The sequence below is a fragment of the Stenella coeruleoalba genome (assembly GCF_951394435.1).
Source record: "Stenella coeruleoalba genome assembly, chromosome: 10".
Classification (NCBI taxonomy): domain Eukaryota; kingdom Metazoa; phylum Chordata; class Mammalia; order Artiodactyla; family Delphinidae; genus Stenella; species Stenella coeruleoalba.
Genome location: NC_137156.1, coordinates 77,427,464 through 77,446,520, shown reverse-complemented (window position 1 = coordinate 77,446,520; position 19,057 = coordinate 77,427,464). Strand labels below are relative to the sequence as shown.

General features: G+C 40.1%; 1 protein-coding gene across 19 annotated transcripts in view; it reads right to left on the bottom strand.

Annotated features, from left to right (window-relative positions):
* Positions 1-19,057, bottom strand: part of PTPRG (protein tyrosine phosphatase receptor type G) — a 907,646-nt gene that overhangs the window by 304,837 nt on the left and 583,752 nt on the right. For all 19 annotated transcript variants that reach the window (XM_079935460.1, XM_079935459.1, XM_079935474.1 and 16 more), the window contains one exon: positions 7,283-7,462. In XM_079935460.1, coding sequence (XP_079791586.1) covers positions 7,283-7,462 — 180 coding nt within the window. The remainder of the gene's footprint in view (positions 1-7,282; positions 7,463-19,057) is intronic.

Below are 19,057 nucleotides of genomic sequence, written 5' to 3'. Positions count from 1 at the left end.
GAGGAAAAGCTCATGCAAATGCCCTGTGTGGAGGAAGCCAGGGTGACTGGTGCCCACAGAGCAGGGTGTGGCATAGAGGCCAGACAGCAAAGCAGGGACAGCAAGGAGTCTGTCTGAGTTCTGCAGAGAAGTGAGAGGTCCTCAATATGGTTGAGAGAGAACAAGAAAGAAAGAGGGGGAGATGCACAGACATGATCAGATTAGGGAAATAAGATCATTGTGGCTACTAAACGGAAAAGGCCTGGAAGGAAGGCAACATTGGTTGGTAGAAACAAAGTCAGGGGCTTCCCTGGTGGTGCAGTGGTTAAGAATCCGCATGCCAATGCAGGGGACAGGGGTTCGAGCCCTGGTCCGGGAAGATCCCACATGCTGCGGAGCAACTAAGCCCGTGCACCACAACTACTGAGCATGCGCTCTAGAGCCTGTGAGCCACAACTACTGAGCCTGTGCTCTAGAGCCCATGAGCCACAACTACTGAGCCCACGAACCACAACTACTGAGTTCGCGCGCCTAGAGCCCGTGCTCCGCAACAAGAGAAGCCACCGCAATGAGAAGCCTGTGCACCGCAACGAAGAATAGCCCCAGCTCGCCGCAACTAGAGAAAGCCCACGCACAACAACGAAGACACAATGTAGCCAAAAATAAATAAATTAATAAATTAATTTTTAAAAAAAGAAAAAAACAAAGTCAGGAGGTTACTGCATTCATCTAGTAAAGAGATAGTGGACAGACAATGTGAGTCGGAGCAGCCTCAGAGAACCAAGAAACGCCAAGTCATGGGATTATCCTGGGTCTCGGTTAACTCACTGCTAAACTGAGCAAGAGGAACAAAGTGGATTAGTTGACCCTTTAATCATATAAGATACGACAGATGACAACCTAGCAGAAGGTTCTGTGCCCTAAAAAAGAAAGGAACGCTTCAAAAATTACCCTCAAAATTCAAAATCGTGAATTCAGTTTTGAGTCTAGTTATGTAATATAGCGCTGGTTTGCCCATTCTGTAACTGGTAGATTAGGCTTCGGTCTACCCAGAAAATAGCTGCTACCACCCGAGCGCAGGGACTGGGACTATGGGGATAAGAGAAGGGAAGTGGAGCTTAGCAGACAGGAAACAGAGCTTGCAGTGCGTCTTGCCAAAGAGACCCAGGGAAATAGCTCCGACTTGAATTCCAGGGTTCAGGCAAGACTGAATGGTAACAGGCTGAAAAGAACCCAAGAATCTGGATATCTGAAATAGGAGAAATTTAAGAAGAGCCAAAGCACATTTAGCATCCCCCCCAAAGAAGAACAGATCCTTTTTTAATTACACTTAAATTTTCGTTTTTGGGCAACCTTGAACTAACCAGAGGGCTGTGGGGTATTATGAAGTCAGGGTTGGGCATGCCCAGTGTCAATGGTGCTGAACACCCAGATGTTTCCAAACATCTGTCTACTTGGCTGATGCTACGCTTTTAATCAGAAACCTCGGCAGCCTCTTTGTGAGCAAAATGACCAATTCGTTAGTGGCATAAACAAAACTCAGAGCTTAAAGAAAAAAATGTGATCCAGGAAAAAGGACCCCATGCTGGTCCATCTTCAGTGCCCACATTTACATCTACCAAGGATCATTAAGATCACTCCAAGGGGGTGGGAGGGTAATAGAATACAAATAATTTGATGGTTTGGTATCAAGCAAAATTGGAAACCCCAAGAACATATACTTGGGGTATCATTGTGTACCTCACTTGTCCTAAAGCCCTTCCCATCAATATATCAGGAATATAGGTTTTATTGAAATGAGGACATACTTAGGTTTTCACCATCAGCACCGGGCTCTCTACTCCATAAACAGAGCAAGAAAAAACACTTTCAAACTCTGGTTCTCATCTGCGGCCAGCTCTAAGGAAGACAGGAAGAAGGGAGAGAAGGGGGCCAAAACTAGGAGCTGGGAGTGAAAACAGACCAACAGGCAAGAGGCAGAGCCTTGTTTACAGGGGTGGGGAAATTCACGGAGATGTGAGAGGAAAGGTGGGAGAGAAGCAAACCGCAAAAAAGTGAAAGCTCATGGAGAGATACTCATCAACAGAACAGAAAAAATAGAAGTAGAATAGAAATGGAAAGAAGAGAAAGCCCAATTGGGGATGAGAAGACAAGCACACACACAGAATTCCTAGAAACTTCCTTCCCAATCTCAGGATTGCTAAAGGCTTTTTTCATGCATGTGACACTAGGACAATCATGCTGGCACTGTGGAATGCCCTCTTGAGCGGGGGCTAAGCGTGCAAGTCCATGAATTTGGGAAGAAATCAAGCATCATGAAAATCACCACTGGAAACTCTGTAAGGAGCCCGTAATGGCAGCCTGGTACTGACTCTCAGTAAGGCTCGCATCAGTTTCTCCACCAACCTTAGACCAGAACACTGCTTCTGCAGGGCAGCATGGGGGCAGCCGTTAGTTTGAGCTGTAACTGCAGTGACCCACAGAACGCACAGTGCCTTTCACGGTCAGACACTTGCTTGGCCCAGGGGAGCCTCGCCCTGTGGGCGAGCAGAGCAGCAGGACCAAATGCTCCTCTTGTACTGAGCTGGGGTCACGTGCTCAGTTAGGGACGTAGCACGTGGAGATGACTGAGGTTGTTAAGATTATATTTTTCTCTTCATATCAGCCTGCAATGAGGTTGTTCTTTTCTTAGTTTAAGTCTGTGGGTTCTTATGGTGTCACTTTACCATAAAAGTTTGAAGGACCTGGTAAAGTAAGGTAGAGGCAACAGCCTCTTAATTCTTGTCTGAATTTTATGGGCTGAGCAACATATTAGGACATGGTTCCTGACCTACTTACCTACACAGACTTTTCCCACCATCAATCTACTTTTATTAACTTATCAACTACTTCTTGAATCCATCTACGCCAGGCACTGGTATAGGCAGACAAATAACAAAGAATGTAGGCAAAGAAAAAATATAGTAAACCAACATAAAATGTGAAAATGGAAGTAACAACCATCATGGCAAATGTATTTACTACCTGTCCTTGGTGTAGGGGGGAGGGTAAAAGAAAAAGTAGTGAAGAAACACAAAAACATCCTCCAAATAGTTAAAACTCATAGGAGACCATGGCTTATTAACATATATCAGAAGCACCATCTAAGTCTTAAATTTTGATCATTTAGCTAGAAGCTAATGCTAGGAACAGCAAGATTATCTTGAAATATTCTTAATGAATGCGTTATCTTTTCATTCTACAAAAATGAAAGAGGGAGAAATAACTTTAGATGGAATCAAATGAGAACTGGCACAATAGACAGTCATGGCTCTTCGGGAAGAAATAGAGAGATGCTATCTGTCTTGTAAAGATATTTTAGGCAACTTTCGAGAAGTGGGCTACGTACAACCACATTGCTCTATTGATTATGCTAGATTAAATATATAGCCCTCTCCGGGGTTAAGAGAGATATGAACATTAAAACTGTTTTACGAGGAAGTTACTGTCTGTATGTAACAGGCCGCTTTAAATATTAACTTTCTAAATTCATATTCTGATATGCAAATGACAGTCTATTTTACAGATAAGTGACCTGTAAATTTCTACCAGAAAAAAAATAAATATTCCTTCCTGGATTTATTTTCTAGAAGTGCGAGGTTCAAGAAAAGACTTTGGGGAAGAAAAATAGGTGTTGCTTAAAAATTAATGATTTAATGAAAATGACTTTTTTTGGCATCTAGGTATGAAAGTTAGATATGAAATGAACGACGGTAACAAAGACGGACTATGTGGCTCACAACATACGGGTTTTTTTTTAAATTAAACTTTTAATCTTTCTGATAACTGTAGATCAACATGCAGTTGTAAGAAATAATACAGAGGTCCCGAGTCCCCTTTATCCAGTTTCCCCAAATGGTCACATCTTACAAAATTATAGTATACAATGATATGTGTGTTTTTTTAAACTGATATTATCCAAGTTGCCTATCAATACTACTCACTGCAGATATTATGAACTCCTACGTTTAATTCAGACACACAGCACACTGTATTTATACCGTGTTCAGCTCAATTTATATGATCCGTGCATAACTGATAAAGCAAGTGAATCCTCATATTTCTCTAAAATGCTGCAATATTTACGAACTCACTTGGCATTTTAAGAACTGCAGAATAAAGAAGTTTCTAGGTTCATGCTTATTTAAAACAACAACAACAACAACAATGACACAGGTTGGTTTTCGCACCCAAGTTTCTAGACAAACATAAATTGAAACTCTTTGAAGAGAACAGAAAAACAATTCGATGTTCACATTTAAAATTGCATACAAATGGTTGGCACTTTTAAAAAATCACTCCTATAGAATCATGTTAGATTATTTATGAGATACTGGCCCGCCTAGTATGATGTCATAAATTTTGTAGTCGTAAGTACAGTTTGAGAAGTCACAAGGATTTATTTCTGCTTCTCAGAAAGCCATGCTTCTTCTGAAATTTCAGAGACAGATGCGTTCATATTTGGATGGCTGTGCTCCAAAGTCAGGCGCATGCACCCATAGACAGGCAACAACTTGGGGATCACTCTGGGAAGACAGCAGAGTGACAGAGATTGATAATCAGCTTCTGGAAGACCAAGGTCATGAATCAACTTGCACTGAGTGAACCCTACACTCATCTAAAACATGTCATTGGAGATACCAAGTTGAAAGCTGTCACTGAAACGTGTTATCTTTGCAGAAGGCTGTCAAGCGTTGCAAGTCAAGGAGAAAACCATATCAGAGAGCCCAGCGAATTGCCTTTGGCAGGCTTCTGGAATGTGGCACACCAAGGTAGCACTCGACAGCAAAATCCGATTACCCCAGCGTGGCAAATCTTCCATCCACCACATTCAGATCGTCTGCAGAGTAATATTCCCATCACAGGTGTCCAAAGGACACTCACATTTGAAATATAAAGCAGGGCCACCGGTAGAGAAATTCTGAATGGCAACAACAAGCACACCATCTATACTGGGGGAGTAGAGAGGTGGGGGTGAAAAGTTGTGTACAGATAATATCACTGGTACACAAGTCTGTCCTGAGCAGCTGCTCAAATGGTTGAATCAAGGTACAGGAGAAGGTAGCTGCTATAAGGCCCAAAGAACCGTTTGTGGGGACATTATGGAAAAGAGCCCAAAACTGGGAATCACTGTGCTGAGTGAGTGGGAAACAATTCTAAGAACAAATCAAGCCAGCCCAAAGCAATCGGCCATGAATAATCTCAGACAAATGCTGGTTTGGAAAAGGAAATGGATCCCCGAAGTTGTATGTGCAGCCAGTTAGGTTGAAAAAAAAAAAAAAAAAGGCAACTCAATGACCCACAACATGGATGGGACCGAAGGACAGATAATGAAGTCATTTTAGCTCAGCATGAGGGCTTCAGGCAGCCAAGGCTCCTGAAGGGATTACTAACAGTGGTTTGTAGTGCCATCCTTGGCTACAAAGGGATCATTTCAAAGAGAGAGAGAGAGAGAGAGGGAGAGTTAGTTTTAATGGGTTGGGTTATAAGAATTGAAAAATAAGATAAGAAAAATATCTTTAGCACCAACGGAATCCCAGGTAGCACTAGGCACAAATGTAATATAACACCTAGGGATTTATTTTCAGATCAAACAGTGGGGCATAGCAAGGCATTCCTGCTACTTCCATCAATGATCTATAACTGCTATTTGCATAATAGTGATTAAGAGGGAAGGAGCTTTTGCACCAGCAATGTTGAAAATGTGGTATTTCATATTTGTGGACCCCAAGTGACAGGTGAGGTAGGTAAAGGGAAGCAGGAGGATCAAACTGCTGGTCTGATGCACAAAGGGATAAGATGGTGTTCATCTATATTCTAATATAATAACTAATATTAACAAAGCAAATTCTCAAGGAAGATAAGGATTTTATTTTCATTTATGCATTTGGCACAGTGCTGTCCAATAGAACTTTCTATAATGATAGAATGTTCTCTATCTTTGCTGCCTGATATGATAGCCACTAGCCATATATTACTGAACACTTGAAATGTGGCTAGTACCAATACTACTGAAAGTGATCTATAGATTCAATGACATCCTTATGAAAATTCCAATGGTATTTTTCACAGAAATAGTCAAAACAATACTAGAATTCCTATGGAACCACAAAAGACCCTGAGAAACCAAAGCCACCCTTTGAAAGGAGAACAGAGCTGGAAGTGTTACACTTCCTGATTTCAAATTATACTACAAAGCTATAGTAATCAAGACAGTATGGAACTGGCACAAAAATAAACACATCAACCAGTGGAATAGAATCTAGAGCCCAGAAACAAACCCATGCATATTCGGTCAACTAATATTTGACAAAGGAGGCAAGAATACTCAATGGGAAAAAGATAGTCTCGTCGATAAATGGTGCTGGAAAAATGCAACATCCACGTTCAAAGAATGAAGTTGGACCACTACCTTACATCCCTCAGAAAAATTAATTTGAAATGGATTAAAGACTTAAAATCTAAGACCTGAAACTATTAAACTCCTAGAAGAAAACATAGGGGAAAAGCTCCTTGGCATTGGCCATGGCAATGATAATTTGGATATGACACCAAAAGCACACGCAACAAAAGTAAAAACAGATGAGACTCACCAAACTCAAAAGCTGGGCACCGCAAAAGAAACAACCAATAAAATGAAATGGCAAAATGTTATACATCAATTATATCTTAATAAACCTGGAAAAATAAATAGAGGTGACCCTCACCCACACCCCAGAAAAATCCAGAGATCTCAATGTGGGTCTCCTCTGCTTCAAACCCTGCAAACACGCAACCTAAGAAAGCGGAAAAGAAAACGATATGTGGCTAGTAAAACTGAGGGAGCGAATTTTAATCTTACTTACTTTTAATCAATTAAAATTTAAATTTGAATATAGCCACATGTGGCTAGTGGCCACTATAGTAAAACAGATTTCTAAAAGTTCATGCTGCATCCTTCACATGGACTGACCCATTTAATCCTTATAACCCTATGAGACTGATACAATTTTGTTATCTATATATATATATTTAATTTTTATCCTAGCATATTAAAAAAAAATCTTAAAGCACAAAGTGATTAGGTAGTTTGTCCCAAATCACACAGCTAGTAAAGCAAGTGGTCAGTTCTCAAACCAAGGGCCAATTCCAAAGCTCTCACTCAGCTATACGTTCTCTGTAGCAACATACACTACTAAAGGAGCAACTCGTGGTTAAGGTAAAGACCAGAGACCCAGAAACATTTCATATTGTTCCACAGACAAGTAAAGAAGACACAGTCTACCTGTTTTCCCTGTGTTTTTCATCCAGGTTTTGTTGGAAGACTCATTGTCAAAGCCATCAAGTTGCAGGTCCTGGTACTCTTCACCGACACGTGCATGCTGGTCTGAAATGTCTATAGGTGACTGGTGATGGCCCCCACAGCTGACGCTAGACGTGACCCAGTGCTCAGGACCGTAGGCACCTGTTAAAAGAAAACAAGACTTCAATCCTTATGGTTCAAGGGTCAGGGATAAAATGAGTATGATGCACGAAAGTCAAGCACTGCATCTCCCAAGGTTAACATTTTCTACATGTCCCCACCCTAAAGATGTCAGTGCATTGGAAGACTATCAATCCAAGCCATTTGCTTGATAGGGCAAGAAAATTTGAGAAAAAAGTTACTTAAGATAGTTTTGCTTCTTGATTTGTAATCAAACATTTGCTAACTTTATCCGTAATCAGATTAAGGGAGTTGAGCAGAAGGGCCGTCAGAGTTGTTCACATTTTTTAAAAATTTTAAAATAATTTTCCTGAAATAAACAGAGCATTGATTCACAAGAAAACACCTTAATCAATTTACTATGTTCTGCTATTGTGAACAGTACACTAAACACAAGTTTCTTCTAGGTTCCTAGGAATTTTTGAACTGGAAAAGGAAAAGAATTAAAAATTAAAAGTAACACAACACTGGAATGAGAGTCATTACAAATAATGTGGGCAATGAGGCAGGGTTTTCCTATGGCTAATTGTGAGATTTTTCAATTTAGCCAGTTTGAACACATGTATATTAAGGCACTCACTTCTCTTTCTCAACCCCTCACTCTCACAGGAAATGGGGGTATAAAGTTACCTTCAGACTAGAATCAGCATTCATATAAATAAAGACTTTTGGGGGAACATATGCTACAGGAAAAGAGGAAGAGAATGTAGCTGTAACACATAACCCTAATGGACACCAATCAGGCATAGATAGAGAAAACACACTGCAACAACTGCATCTCTGCCCTATTCAGAAATTATATATCTGGGGATGATGTCTACTAAGTTGATAACAAGCTCTGAAATTTGTCTGCGCCCTACCTTTAACCTTCTTGACATGACAAAGTGGAAGTATTCAGCTGGAAAAAACATCTTTTGCTAGAAAGATTAAGATAAATCTCTTTTTGAGAGTCAGATATAGAATAAGTCTAAACGGTATAATTAAAATTTTTTTAAATTTTATATTGGAGTATAGTTGATTTACCATGTTGCGTTAGTTTCAGGTGTACAGCAAGGTGATTCAGTTATACACATACATATAACTATCTTTTTCAGGCTGTTTTCCCATATGGGTTATTATAGAATATTGAGGAGAGTTCCCTGTGCTATACAGTAGGTCTTTGTTGATTATCTACTTTATATACAGTAGTGTGTGTAAACTGTATAATTTTTAGAAGATAAAATTTAGGCTTCCCAAACAATAAAGTTTAGTGTATGTATAAACAAACATATACATATACTTGTATTCCTAGGTTTTTTTAGCTTTAAATTCCTTCACATATCAAATAAAGGAGGATGAATGGCCAAAGTGACTTTAGGAGAACAACCCATCCATGAACCCATATTTTTCTGCCTCACTCTACACCTAGCCCTGTATGATGGAAGACACAAGGACACCTTAACATAGGTCTCCCTCCTACTAAGTCCACACCTGTGCCCAATCCTCCACCACACACACTCCCTGGCCACGGATTTCCCCATGTCCCTAAGCCTGACACAGCTCACAGCTGATATAAACAGTGGTACCATGAAAAAAGCAGCAACAACAGAAAATCTTTTCAGTCACAGTAATGGAAACTTCACGGCTGCAAGGGCAACTGATGAAGCTCCCCTAAAAATGATTCATATGCTTGCTATCTGGCAAACAGCTCAGCCTCACTCTATGCCTGTGTCATTTTCCCTAATCCTTATCTCCTGCAGTAAGATAAAAGAGACTATCAGAAAGAACATGTTCGCTGATTGGCAAAGATCTAGCAAAACCTCTGGGCACTTATCAAAATCACTTATAAGCACCATAACACTTTCTAGAAAAAGTTAACATCGCCATTTGCTTTACTGTAGGACTCCAACTAAATTAGGAATTGTCAAGGGCTTTTCCCTCATGTCATTTCACCTCTTGGTCAAATTCCCTAAGACTGCATGAGATGAGTCATAAAGGAACAGAGTGTGCATTTGCATAGGTTGGAGCCAAACTTAATTTTCATCTTGCATCAATATATTTGAAGAAAAAAAGGAGGGGAAAGGGGACAGAAGGCTCCAATTATCCTGTCTGCTCTAAATTTTCTTACAGATGCCAAAAGGATCCATTGAAAAATGGAATAAAGTGCTTGTTGACATATTTGATAGTTGACCATAATGTAAATTCTGGCTAGCTGCAATTGGGCCTGTATGCTTGAATTATGGAAACTAACGTTTTAATGGGGTGTGTGTGTGTGTGTGTGTGTGTGTGTGTGTGTGTGTGTAACGCCTTTCAGAAACTCAGTACTACAACAAAATTGCACTCAATGGAAAACAATGCATGGTGAAAATCAGTCCAAACACATATGACTCCAAAGAAATAAGAATGCAAGCCATCATTTGTAAAAACACACAGACACCTGGTAGTTATCCTACTGATTAAAAAAAATACTCTTTAAGCTCTGATAAGTACTTGCCATTCATATTATTTCTCATAACCTACCAGACATGGGTGAAATATAATTTAGCCCTCTATAAATATATAATCAGGGTTCATACCAGTGAGATTCATTTATTCACTGGTAACAATCTGAAGATTTAAGCCGACTCCATGCTTGCTTTCACACCTCTACCCAATATACGTTCAAGTGCAATTTTAATTGAAACTGATCTTCCACTTCAGATTTTAAATTAATTCTTCTCTGGAGTGCTTCATGCTCCAGACACCCTTGCCTTGCAAAAACCTCTGTGTCATTAGTGGTGGAAACAGAACACTTTTTCTAAGCTTGCAGGTATTGATTACCTATTCTCACACTGAAGCACCACTGCCATTCCACACTGTATAAATCTCTTCAGGGTTAAGACACTTTATAAAGGACTGAGAATTATACCATTAATCATTTTCAGTTGCACAAGTCTCATAGCATTGAAGCTTTGTTTTTCAGAACTTTGAATAAATGCCTTTAAGTTAAAAACATGACACTAAAAAAACACTGTGGTTAACTGAAACCTAGTTTTGAAGGAGGGAAAACAATCAGCAAGAAGCCTTCCTCTCTCAGGTCTGACATTATCCATCTAAACTAAGAAGAGAAAGTCATGTGCATTTTAGTGCCCTCTTAGCAACTCTTTCTTAGAATACTTGCATTTTGGCATCTGGACCCATTTTGACCTACTCAGCAACTCTGACATGGCAACCTACTACGCAAGGCTACCTTCTCAAAAAGGGAGGCATGGGGCTCAGGGGTAGAAACCACAGGGCAGTTTGTCTGCCAAGAGTAACTTCCCGTTCACCTGTTGACAGTCCGGAAGGAATGAGATTTTTTTTTTTTTAAGATTTATTTTATTATTTATTTATTTATTTTCTTTATTTTTGGCTGCATCGGGTCTTAGCTGTTGCACGTGGGATCTTCATTGAGGCATGCAGGATCTTTCGTTGTGGCACACGGGCTCATTAGTTGTGGCGCACGGGCTTAGTTGTCCTGAGGCATGTGGGATCTTAGTTCCCCGACCAGGGATCGAACCCGCATCCCCTGCATTGGAAGGCAGATTCTCAACCACTGGACCACCAGGGAAATCCCCAGGAATGAGATCTTGATGGAGACATACCGCCAACATATTAGTACCAAGGGAACTAGCACTGATTCTCTTTCAATCTAGAATGAAAAATATTTGCTTTTTAATGCATTTAGTGAATGTATCTGAAATTCCTGGCTGAAGGAATTTCAAGGTCAAGGAATTCCTTGACCTCAGTGTAAAATATCCCCTTGTCAGGGAGGCTTCTGTGAGAGATGCACTGGGTTCTATACTATCCCAGCAATGGGTTCTTGTTTTCCTATGGACATTTTACCACAAATGTAATTTATTGTTTACTCCTTAGTGTCTGGCTTCCCCACCAGCTCATTACTCTATGAGAACAGGCTCCTTCCCCGTCTTGTTCAAGTTTATTCCAATGTCTAGCACAGAACCCTACAGACACTGAGTTCCTAGTATACATATTTTTGGCACAAATACATGAATTGGAAGATGAGATTAAAGAGTCTTCCACAGTTCTGTCTTCTAATGACACTACAACATGTTTTCTGTGCATTACTTTGGTTTTAATTTTACACTTCTATCTGCTGACTTCTTCCAAAGTCTTTCTCATTTCCTGGTCTCAAGACTAAGGATGTCAACTTCAGAAGTAAATACTCCTTTCTTTCATCATTATTATGTTACATTAATCTGAACAGTGATAAAGTAATATAAACTGCAAAGATAGGATCGATCCATGCGCATGACAGAATCTGTGTGCAAATTCAACAAGCCCACCAAAGGCAATTATGGTTTTTAAAAGAAAGGAGTATGATAGAACTTTGCTTTCAAAAGCCTTTGGGGAAACACGATTATGTTTAAGACTCTCTTATTTTTCCGATGCTTTAACAGAGCTCTCTAATCAAAGAAGGTCAATCAAGAAGGAAAATTAGTCTTGTGCATAAATTCACCACCACAGTCATTTCAATATTGACTCAACACCTGCTCAGTACCAGCGCCTCAGTGCTAAGAAATGGTGGCCAGGCGGCAGAGCTGCCACAGTTCCCTTGGGCGACTTAAGCTGCCTATGGCTCTGTCTTCTCATCTGTACAATGCGGAAAATCGGTGGTGTCATTGTCCAAGGGTGGTTATGAGGATTAGATGAGATAATCCACACAAAGTACCTAGAACAGTATCAAACAATAGAAACTCAGTAAGCGGTGGCCGCTGTGATTAGTGTCACTGTTATTATGTTACAAAATGTGCAGCAACCCCTCCAGAATCTGACTATATAATGGAGGAAACAACCCTGCAGTCCAGCCAATGACTAAGGCAGGTGGAAGCAGGCATTCTGCGGTACCAAAAGAGAGAGGAGGGGCCCTCACCTGCCTGAGGACACACCTTCCAGAGAAGGTGACACTTGAAGGGAGTCATTCCCTGAAGTGCAGAGAAATTTACTAGGTCCAAGTGTTTCCCATGTGGGCAGAGGACAAGAATCAAAAGTACAGGTGAGCCCTTTAGGAGGTGAAGTTTAATCCTAGCACCCACCACATTTAGGGACTAGCTTCCCAGAAATGAAGTAAAAATAAAGAGGAAAAAGGCAACTTCCCAGTGGAGAAGCCTGACCTGTATATAGCCAAGCGATGAAGGTCAACCTCCCCTTCGATATCATGGATTATCATGCACATCCTGATAGGATGTGATAAGAAGGGTGCATTACCACTGTGGGATTCTTTCTAAAAATCCATAATCCCAATCACCAGGAAAACATCAGACAAACCCAAACTGAGGAACATTCTGTAAGATACTTGGCCAATATTCCCCCAAAACGTTGAGATCATGACAAACAAGGAAACACTACAAAAAACTGTCTCAGACTGAAGATTTAGGAGCCGAGACAGAAAATGCAATGTGGTATCTGAGACTGAATGATGGAACCAAACATGGAAATTAGTGAGAAAACCCATGAGCTCTGAGTAAAGGTTGGAAGAAAGAGGAAGACATATTTATGAAACTCACAGATGCCAAATAAAATCTAAGTTTTGTTAAGTGGGTTATATATTTTTTAAGTATTTATTTATTTATTTATTTGGTTGCACTAGGTCTTAGTTGCAGCAGGCAGGCTCCTTAGTTGCGGCACGTGGGATCTAGTTCCCTGACCAGGTATTGAACCTGGGCCCCCTGCATTGGGAGTGCGGAATCTTAACCACTGCGCCAACAGGGAAGTCCCAAGTGGGTTACATTTTAATATCCGGATTTTACGGCTTTACTATTATACACTTGAGGGTAGGTCTATGGCCTAACAGACGAAGGAGATGGGCACTGATTTACAGATAATGCTGGGGTTGTTCTCATATCCTCTTTACAAGAAAGAAATCTGTACAGAGCAATGCCAAAGGAAGAGAGGTGGCCTAAAGAAAGCATAGCAAGCTCGTGAATGATATTTCATTATTTAAGGTTCTATAACAACCTTTTAAAATTGGAGAAATTCACCTTACAAAATTATCATTAAAGAACAACATTATTAGCTTAAATTATGGCTCATTTGTGCATTAAAAGAACCCACTTCCACCTCCTTGGTGTACCATTAATAAGTCACTGTATTTTTCTCATTTTGAGATGTTACAATTCAGTACATTAGCACCAGGAAGACATATTTCTACAGCAGGGTGAATAAATCACACAACTGGAGATTAATGCCAACTGGCCTGTTTCAGGTAGACAATTTCCCACGTGAAAATAATGGCAAATACTGTAAATCTGGGCCCACGTCTGAGATCCCGCTTGATGTTCAGCGTTTAAGGCCAATTTAACCCAAAGAACTTGGTTGCCATGCATAAATTCTGAACCAAAACTAAGTTACTGTGTTCAAAGGAAAATCAAATAAAAATCTGAGAGACACATCTCAATCTCTCGCCCCCCACCTCCAGCAATATTACTTGAAAATCTAAGATAAGCAAATATAATTGGTTAGCAACAAGACTTTTCTATAGTTTAAGTAAATCATCTCGCTTCAGTGTAGTTCACTATTAATACCTGACCTGAGAAAAAGAGATAAAAGTGCTCTCTTTAGGGGGCTTCCCTGGTGGCGCAGTGGTTAAGAATCCGCCTGCCAATGCAGGGGACACAGGTTTGAGCCCTGGCCCGGGAAGATCCCACATGCCGCGGAGCAAATAAGCCCCTGCGCCACAACTACTGAGTCTGTGCTCTAGAGCCCTAAAACCACAACTACTGAGCCCACGTGCCACAACTACTGAAGCCCACGTGCCAAGAGCCTGTGCTCCGCAACAAGAGAAGCCACCGCAATGAGAAGCCTGCGCACTGCAACGAAGAGTAGCCCCCGTTTGCCACAACTAGAGAAAGCCCGTGCACAGCAACGAAGACCCAACACAGCCAAAAAAAAAAAAAAAAAATGCTATCTTTAAAGCATATAAATCATACTTTTGTCTAAAAGCAAGGAATTTCAAATGTCTATGATTTGTATTCCAAACAATGGTTTCTTTAAATACATAGGAGGTTCTTTGGAGAAAACAAGCATACACCTTGAATTTATTTTACCATAATATATCCACATAATGATTTCTATTCACTAATGAAAAGCCATTAAAAATAATGAATTCTGTCTAAATCTAATTAAAAACAAAACTGATATACATGTTATGTGCTGCTTTTAGTCAAATATGCTTATTAATGCCTCCCTCAAGGAATTTATATTAAAAACATTACCTGGATCCAGCGTGATTACCCTGCATCTTGGTGTCTACTTTTAACCAACAGCAACAATCCAAAAATAGGTGTATTCATTTTTTAACCTAACATTATAATTAATGCTCTTTCTCCCAAATCTAAAACACATCTTAAACTATTCCATTTTTTAATTAAAAAGCGTTATGGGACTTAACTTACAATTCTTTTGCATTTTCTACTCCTGGTAGCTAATTACCTTTCGTGCGTTTATTGTTGTATACATGAAAAATGGAAAATGTGCTTTTTAAAAAGCATTCATATTGGTGATCTCCACTGTTTTCATTTTATTCATGTATAAGTATGAATTTGTTTAGCGTTATTAACAGGAATTTTCAAATTTTTAAGCCAGTTAAGAAAACATAAATTTACCTTACAGATAACCAAATAGTTCGGCAAATTTTTTGTTTTTAAATTTTAGGTATAAAAACTTCATTCCTCCATTTCACATCAATGATGTGTTTTAAGGTAACTATCAATATCTAACCACAATACAAGAAATAAGATCAGACAGTAACACCAGAAATGGGCACTACTTTACTCATTTTTTAATACCAAGTGTTATTTGTTTAACTTCCCAGAACCTCTATTTTAGGACTAGATGTTTAAAATTAATTTCAAGTAAAGTGTGGAACAGCATGAATCTCTACATTACAGGTCCCAGATTCTAATCCTTATCCTGAAGGTCTCTCTGAAGCCTATTTTACTATTCTAAAAAGTGAGGGTATTACAAAGAGTGGAAATGCCAATCATGATTACCGGGGAGTTCTAAGCCACAGGCCCCCAGGCTGAGTAGAGGCTCATAAGGACGGACTGACTGACTCGACTGACTGATTGACTGACTAGTGATGTCTGCATGGGTGTGTGAGATGACAGTAGAAAAGCACGCACCACGAGCATAAATGTAATTCACAGACGAGAAGATTCTAAAGGTCTTTCCAAGAAAACGGCTGTAACTCTGCATGTTCGCACGCAGCTCGGATTAAAAACTGTTAACTTTCAAGCGCAATCCACCCACATCCAAACATGCAAGCAAGCTTTTTACTACTGACTGGGATGGTTTATCCACTTAAAATCTAACTAATATTGTTTAAAGTTGGGCCAACTTTATTTTTGTTTCTTGTAAATACCACATAAAATTGTTTAAAAAAGGCATCTGAGCAATCAACAAAAAAGTCACAATTTTTACTGTCCAATGCCAAACATCTCAAGTGTTTATAAACTGTAGGTAAGTTGGTCTGGACCTGAAGTCTTCAACCTTCAAGTCAAGTACGGCTTCAAGCAATCAACACTCATCATATGACAAAGATCTTTTCTTTCAGAATTCTGACTGTCCCCATAAAACAATATAAACAGTCATCCAGGGATAAGAAGGTCACATGGCATAGTGGAAAAAGTACTCGGTAAGGAGACCAGCCACTCAAGTTCTAGTTCAAGGGTGGCAAATGAGCTTTAACTCACACATTAGCTCCATATGATTGTATGATTACTTATGAATAAAAACAAGACCAATTACCAATGTCTGTCAAGAGTGCCAGAGTGGCCCATGGTGACGGCCATGTCACGAATTTGCTCTTCATTCCAGTTTCAGCTCTAAAAAGTGGAGCTGAATGTGGCAGTGGTCAAGTCTTATAATGATTCAATTTCCTTACACACAAATTACCAGATTATATCAGATGAATTTTAAAATTCCAAAGAGTTCTAAATACTACAAGAAGTCTTCCTGTAACACCTGGAAGAATCAAACAGGCATGTTAAATTTTGTTGATATTCTAGCTAACATTCACCCTCATTAGATACATTCGTGAGAGTAACCAAAAGGACGCGGTGAGGATTAAAGAAATTATTATATACAGAGCACATCCGCCAGCACTCGGCACATACTAACAGTGCTGAATAAACATGATTATCTATACTTTCTTCTGGGAACCACAACCGAACCCTAAATTCTGGATGGTGTGACCCTGCTCCTGGTTCCAGAAATAGCACCTGATTCGTCGTCTGGCTGTTTAATCCCATCCTCCTTCACAAGAGATTGACTCAGGAAGGGGCGTTAAGCCAGGACTAAACCAATGAGCACGGGGGATTTCTCTGGCCAATGGGAATGGTTTAGGTTGATACTACTCAAAAGCAGGCTCCAGACTTTTGTTCAGAGGCTGAAGGAAGAACCTACCGTCTTCCCTGAATGGGAATGAAGAGGAGGCAGGGAAAGGACTGACTTGGAACCAAGAGGGAATCAGCTGGAGACCAAAGCTGACAAGGAAAAAGGTGTGTGCGGGGATCAGGGGTGGGGGGTGGGGGTAGGACGTGACCAAACAAATGCTGAAATTCAAATTTTATCTCTAGACTTCTGAATTTTAAGTGTCTTTGTATTCAAAACAGCTTGAGCAGACTTTCTGCTATTTGTGACCCAAAAAATATAGGTGATCATCAGAATGTTAGTTTGAAAATACCAACCGTTAAATCATTCAATGCTTTCTACATGCATCACTAAGATGAAAATGTCAAATTACAAAGATAAAAATCAGGAACGCATACTGATGGAATATATAAGGATAACATCTACTGATTCCCCTTCCTTCCTTTCCTCTTTCCCTAGAGGAGAGGATAGACTTGGGTAAGGGTTTAAAGATCTCATTTAGACAAGAGGGCAGGGTACGGGCCCTGAAATCCCTGGCTGTAAATTTACACCCTTGGTAACGCAGAGGTCACAGGACAGGAACCCCTGAAAGTCTTAATGGGGACAGTGGCCTCTCCCTGAAGTCTTCTGCCTCAGAAGCAAGCCAAAACACAAATTACTACACACGGAAGACTTGCCGAAGTGACGATGCAACATTCCCAAAGGTCAGAGTTGCTTCTCCAGGAGGGAAACAAAGCAGACAGTTAGGGCCTAGTTCAGTCTGGTTCAGACAATGCTGGGACTTCCTGTCTTTGAGTAGGAGGCCTTTTTCACACCATTGCTATTGTCAGTACCACGCCCCACAAAGGGCTGTGGAATATAACCTGCGTCAGCTCAGGAGACATCCCAATCGCAAGCAGAAAAAAGGGAAAAATTCCCAGACAGAATTCAGGAGTTTGGTGTTTGCAAGGAATACGAGGGTACAGACCAACCCCCTGACCTCAGGGCTGAGAGGAAAAGAACAAGAAATTTAAAACCGTTTTATGAGGCGCTCACTCAACAGCTGAGGGGCCTGGGAAGCACTTCAGAGGGTACAGACAGGATGATTAACACCCTTCCTGCGACAACTATAAAAGGAGGAATGCACGCCCCCAAATGTATTAACTATTAAATGCTATCTGGGGAAATGTCTAGACATAAAGCGCCACAGTTATGAGGTAAAGCCAAAGCAGCATGATGGATTCTGTCTTTCCAACACACTGTGAAGAGTTCGCTTTAACTGATACTTTTTTCTATTTCAATACATTTACAGTGTGCAGAACTTCCAATAAAGGGGATCTATAAAGAAAATGGGAGAAATTAGCAGAAGCGACAGTGATAAAAAGAACACTAACTCCCTTCATTTCATCAGATCAGAGGAGTCTCTGCTAACCTCTCTATTTAAAATAGTCCCCTCATCCATGCTCTATTTCCTTGACCTCGTGTATTTCTCTTTCTAGTATATGGTCCATGAGAAAATTAACTCCATGACGTCAGATACTTGCCTATTTGGTTCACGCGGTACTCAATAAATAAATATCTGCTCAAAAGGGCTAGGATTAAGGTGAGGCACTCACCAAAAACTCAGTCATCAAAATAAATAATATCTCAATGAAGTATTTTAAGGTTTAACGTAAACACAAAAACCTATGATGAGCAAAATATAAAAACTTTAACGATATTCAGTTAACAGTCCTGTGCAAAGTCATCCTGGAGTCTGAGGCAAAAGGAAAAGCCAGCAATCACAAATATTGCACTAAAATAGAATTCCTCTTGATTGCTGAGTTTTTTGACACCCTAGTCCCAGCTCTGCGATAAACGACTAAGTGACATTTAATAGTATACAGCCATAAAGTGACATCAATGAGGAAGGCATCATCCACTTGAAGGATATTCAACAATGTGCCAGGCATTGCGATGAAAGCTTCTTATATTTTATCTTCTTTGATCCTTTCAACAACTCGTGTCAAGTATATACTAGTTTCTCCATTTCTCAGATAAAGAAATTGAGGCTCAGAAGCTAGGAAACTTGCATTCACATAGTAAGTGACAGACCACTGAGTCAATTCCAGACCTACGGGACTAACCCATGCTATAAAACAAGAGTTTGCCAACTATAGCATGTGGGTCGCCCACAGCCCACCATGTGTGTTCGTAAATGAAGTTTTA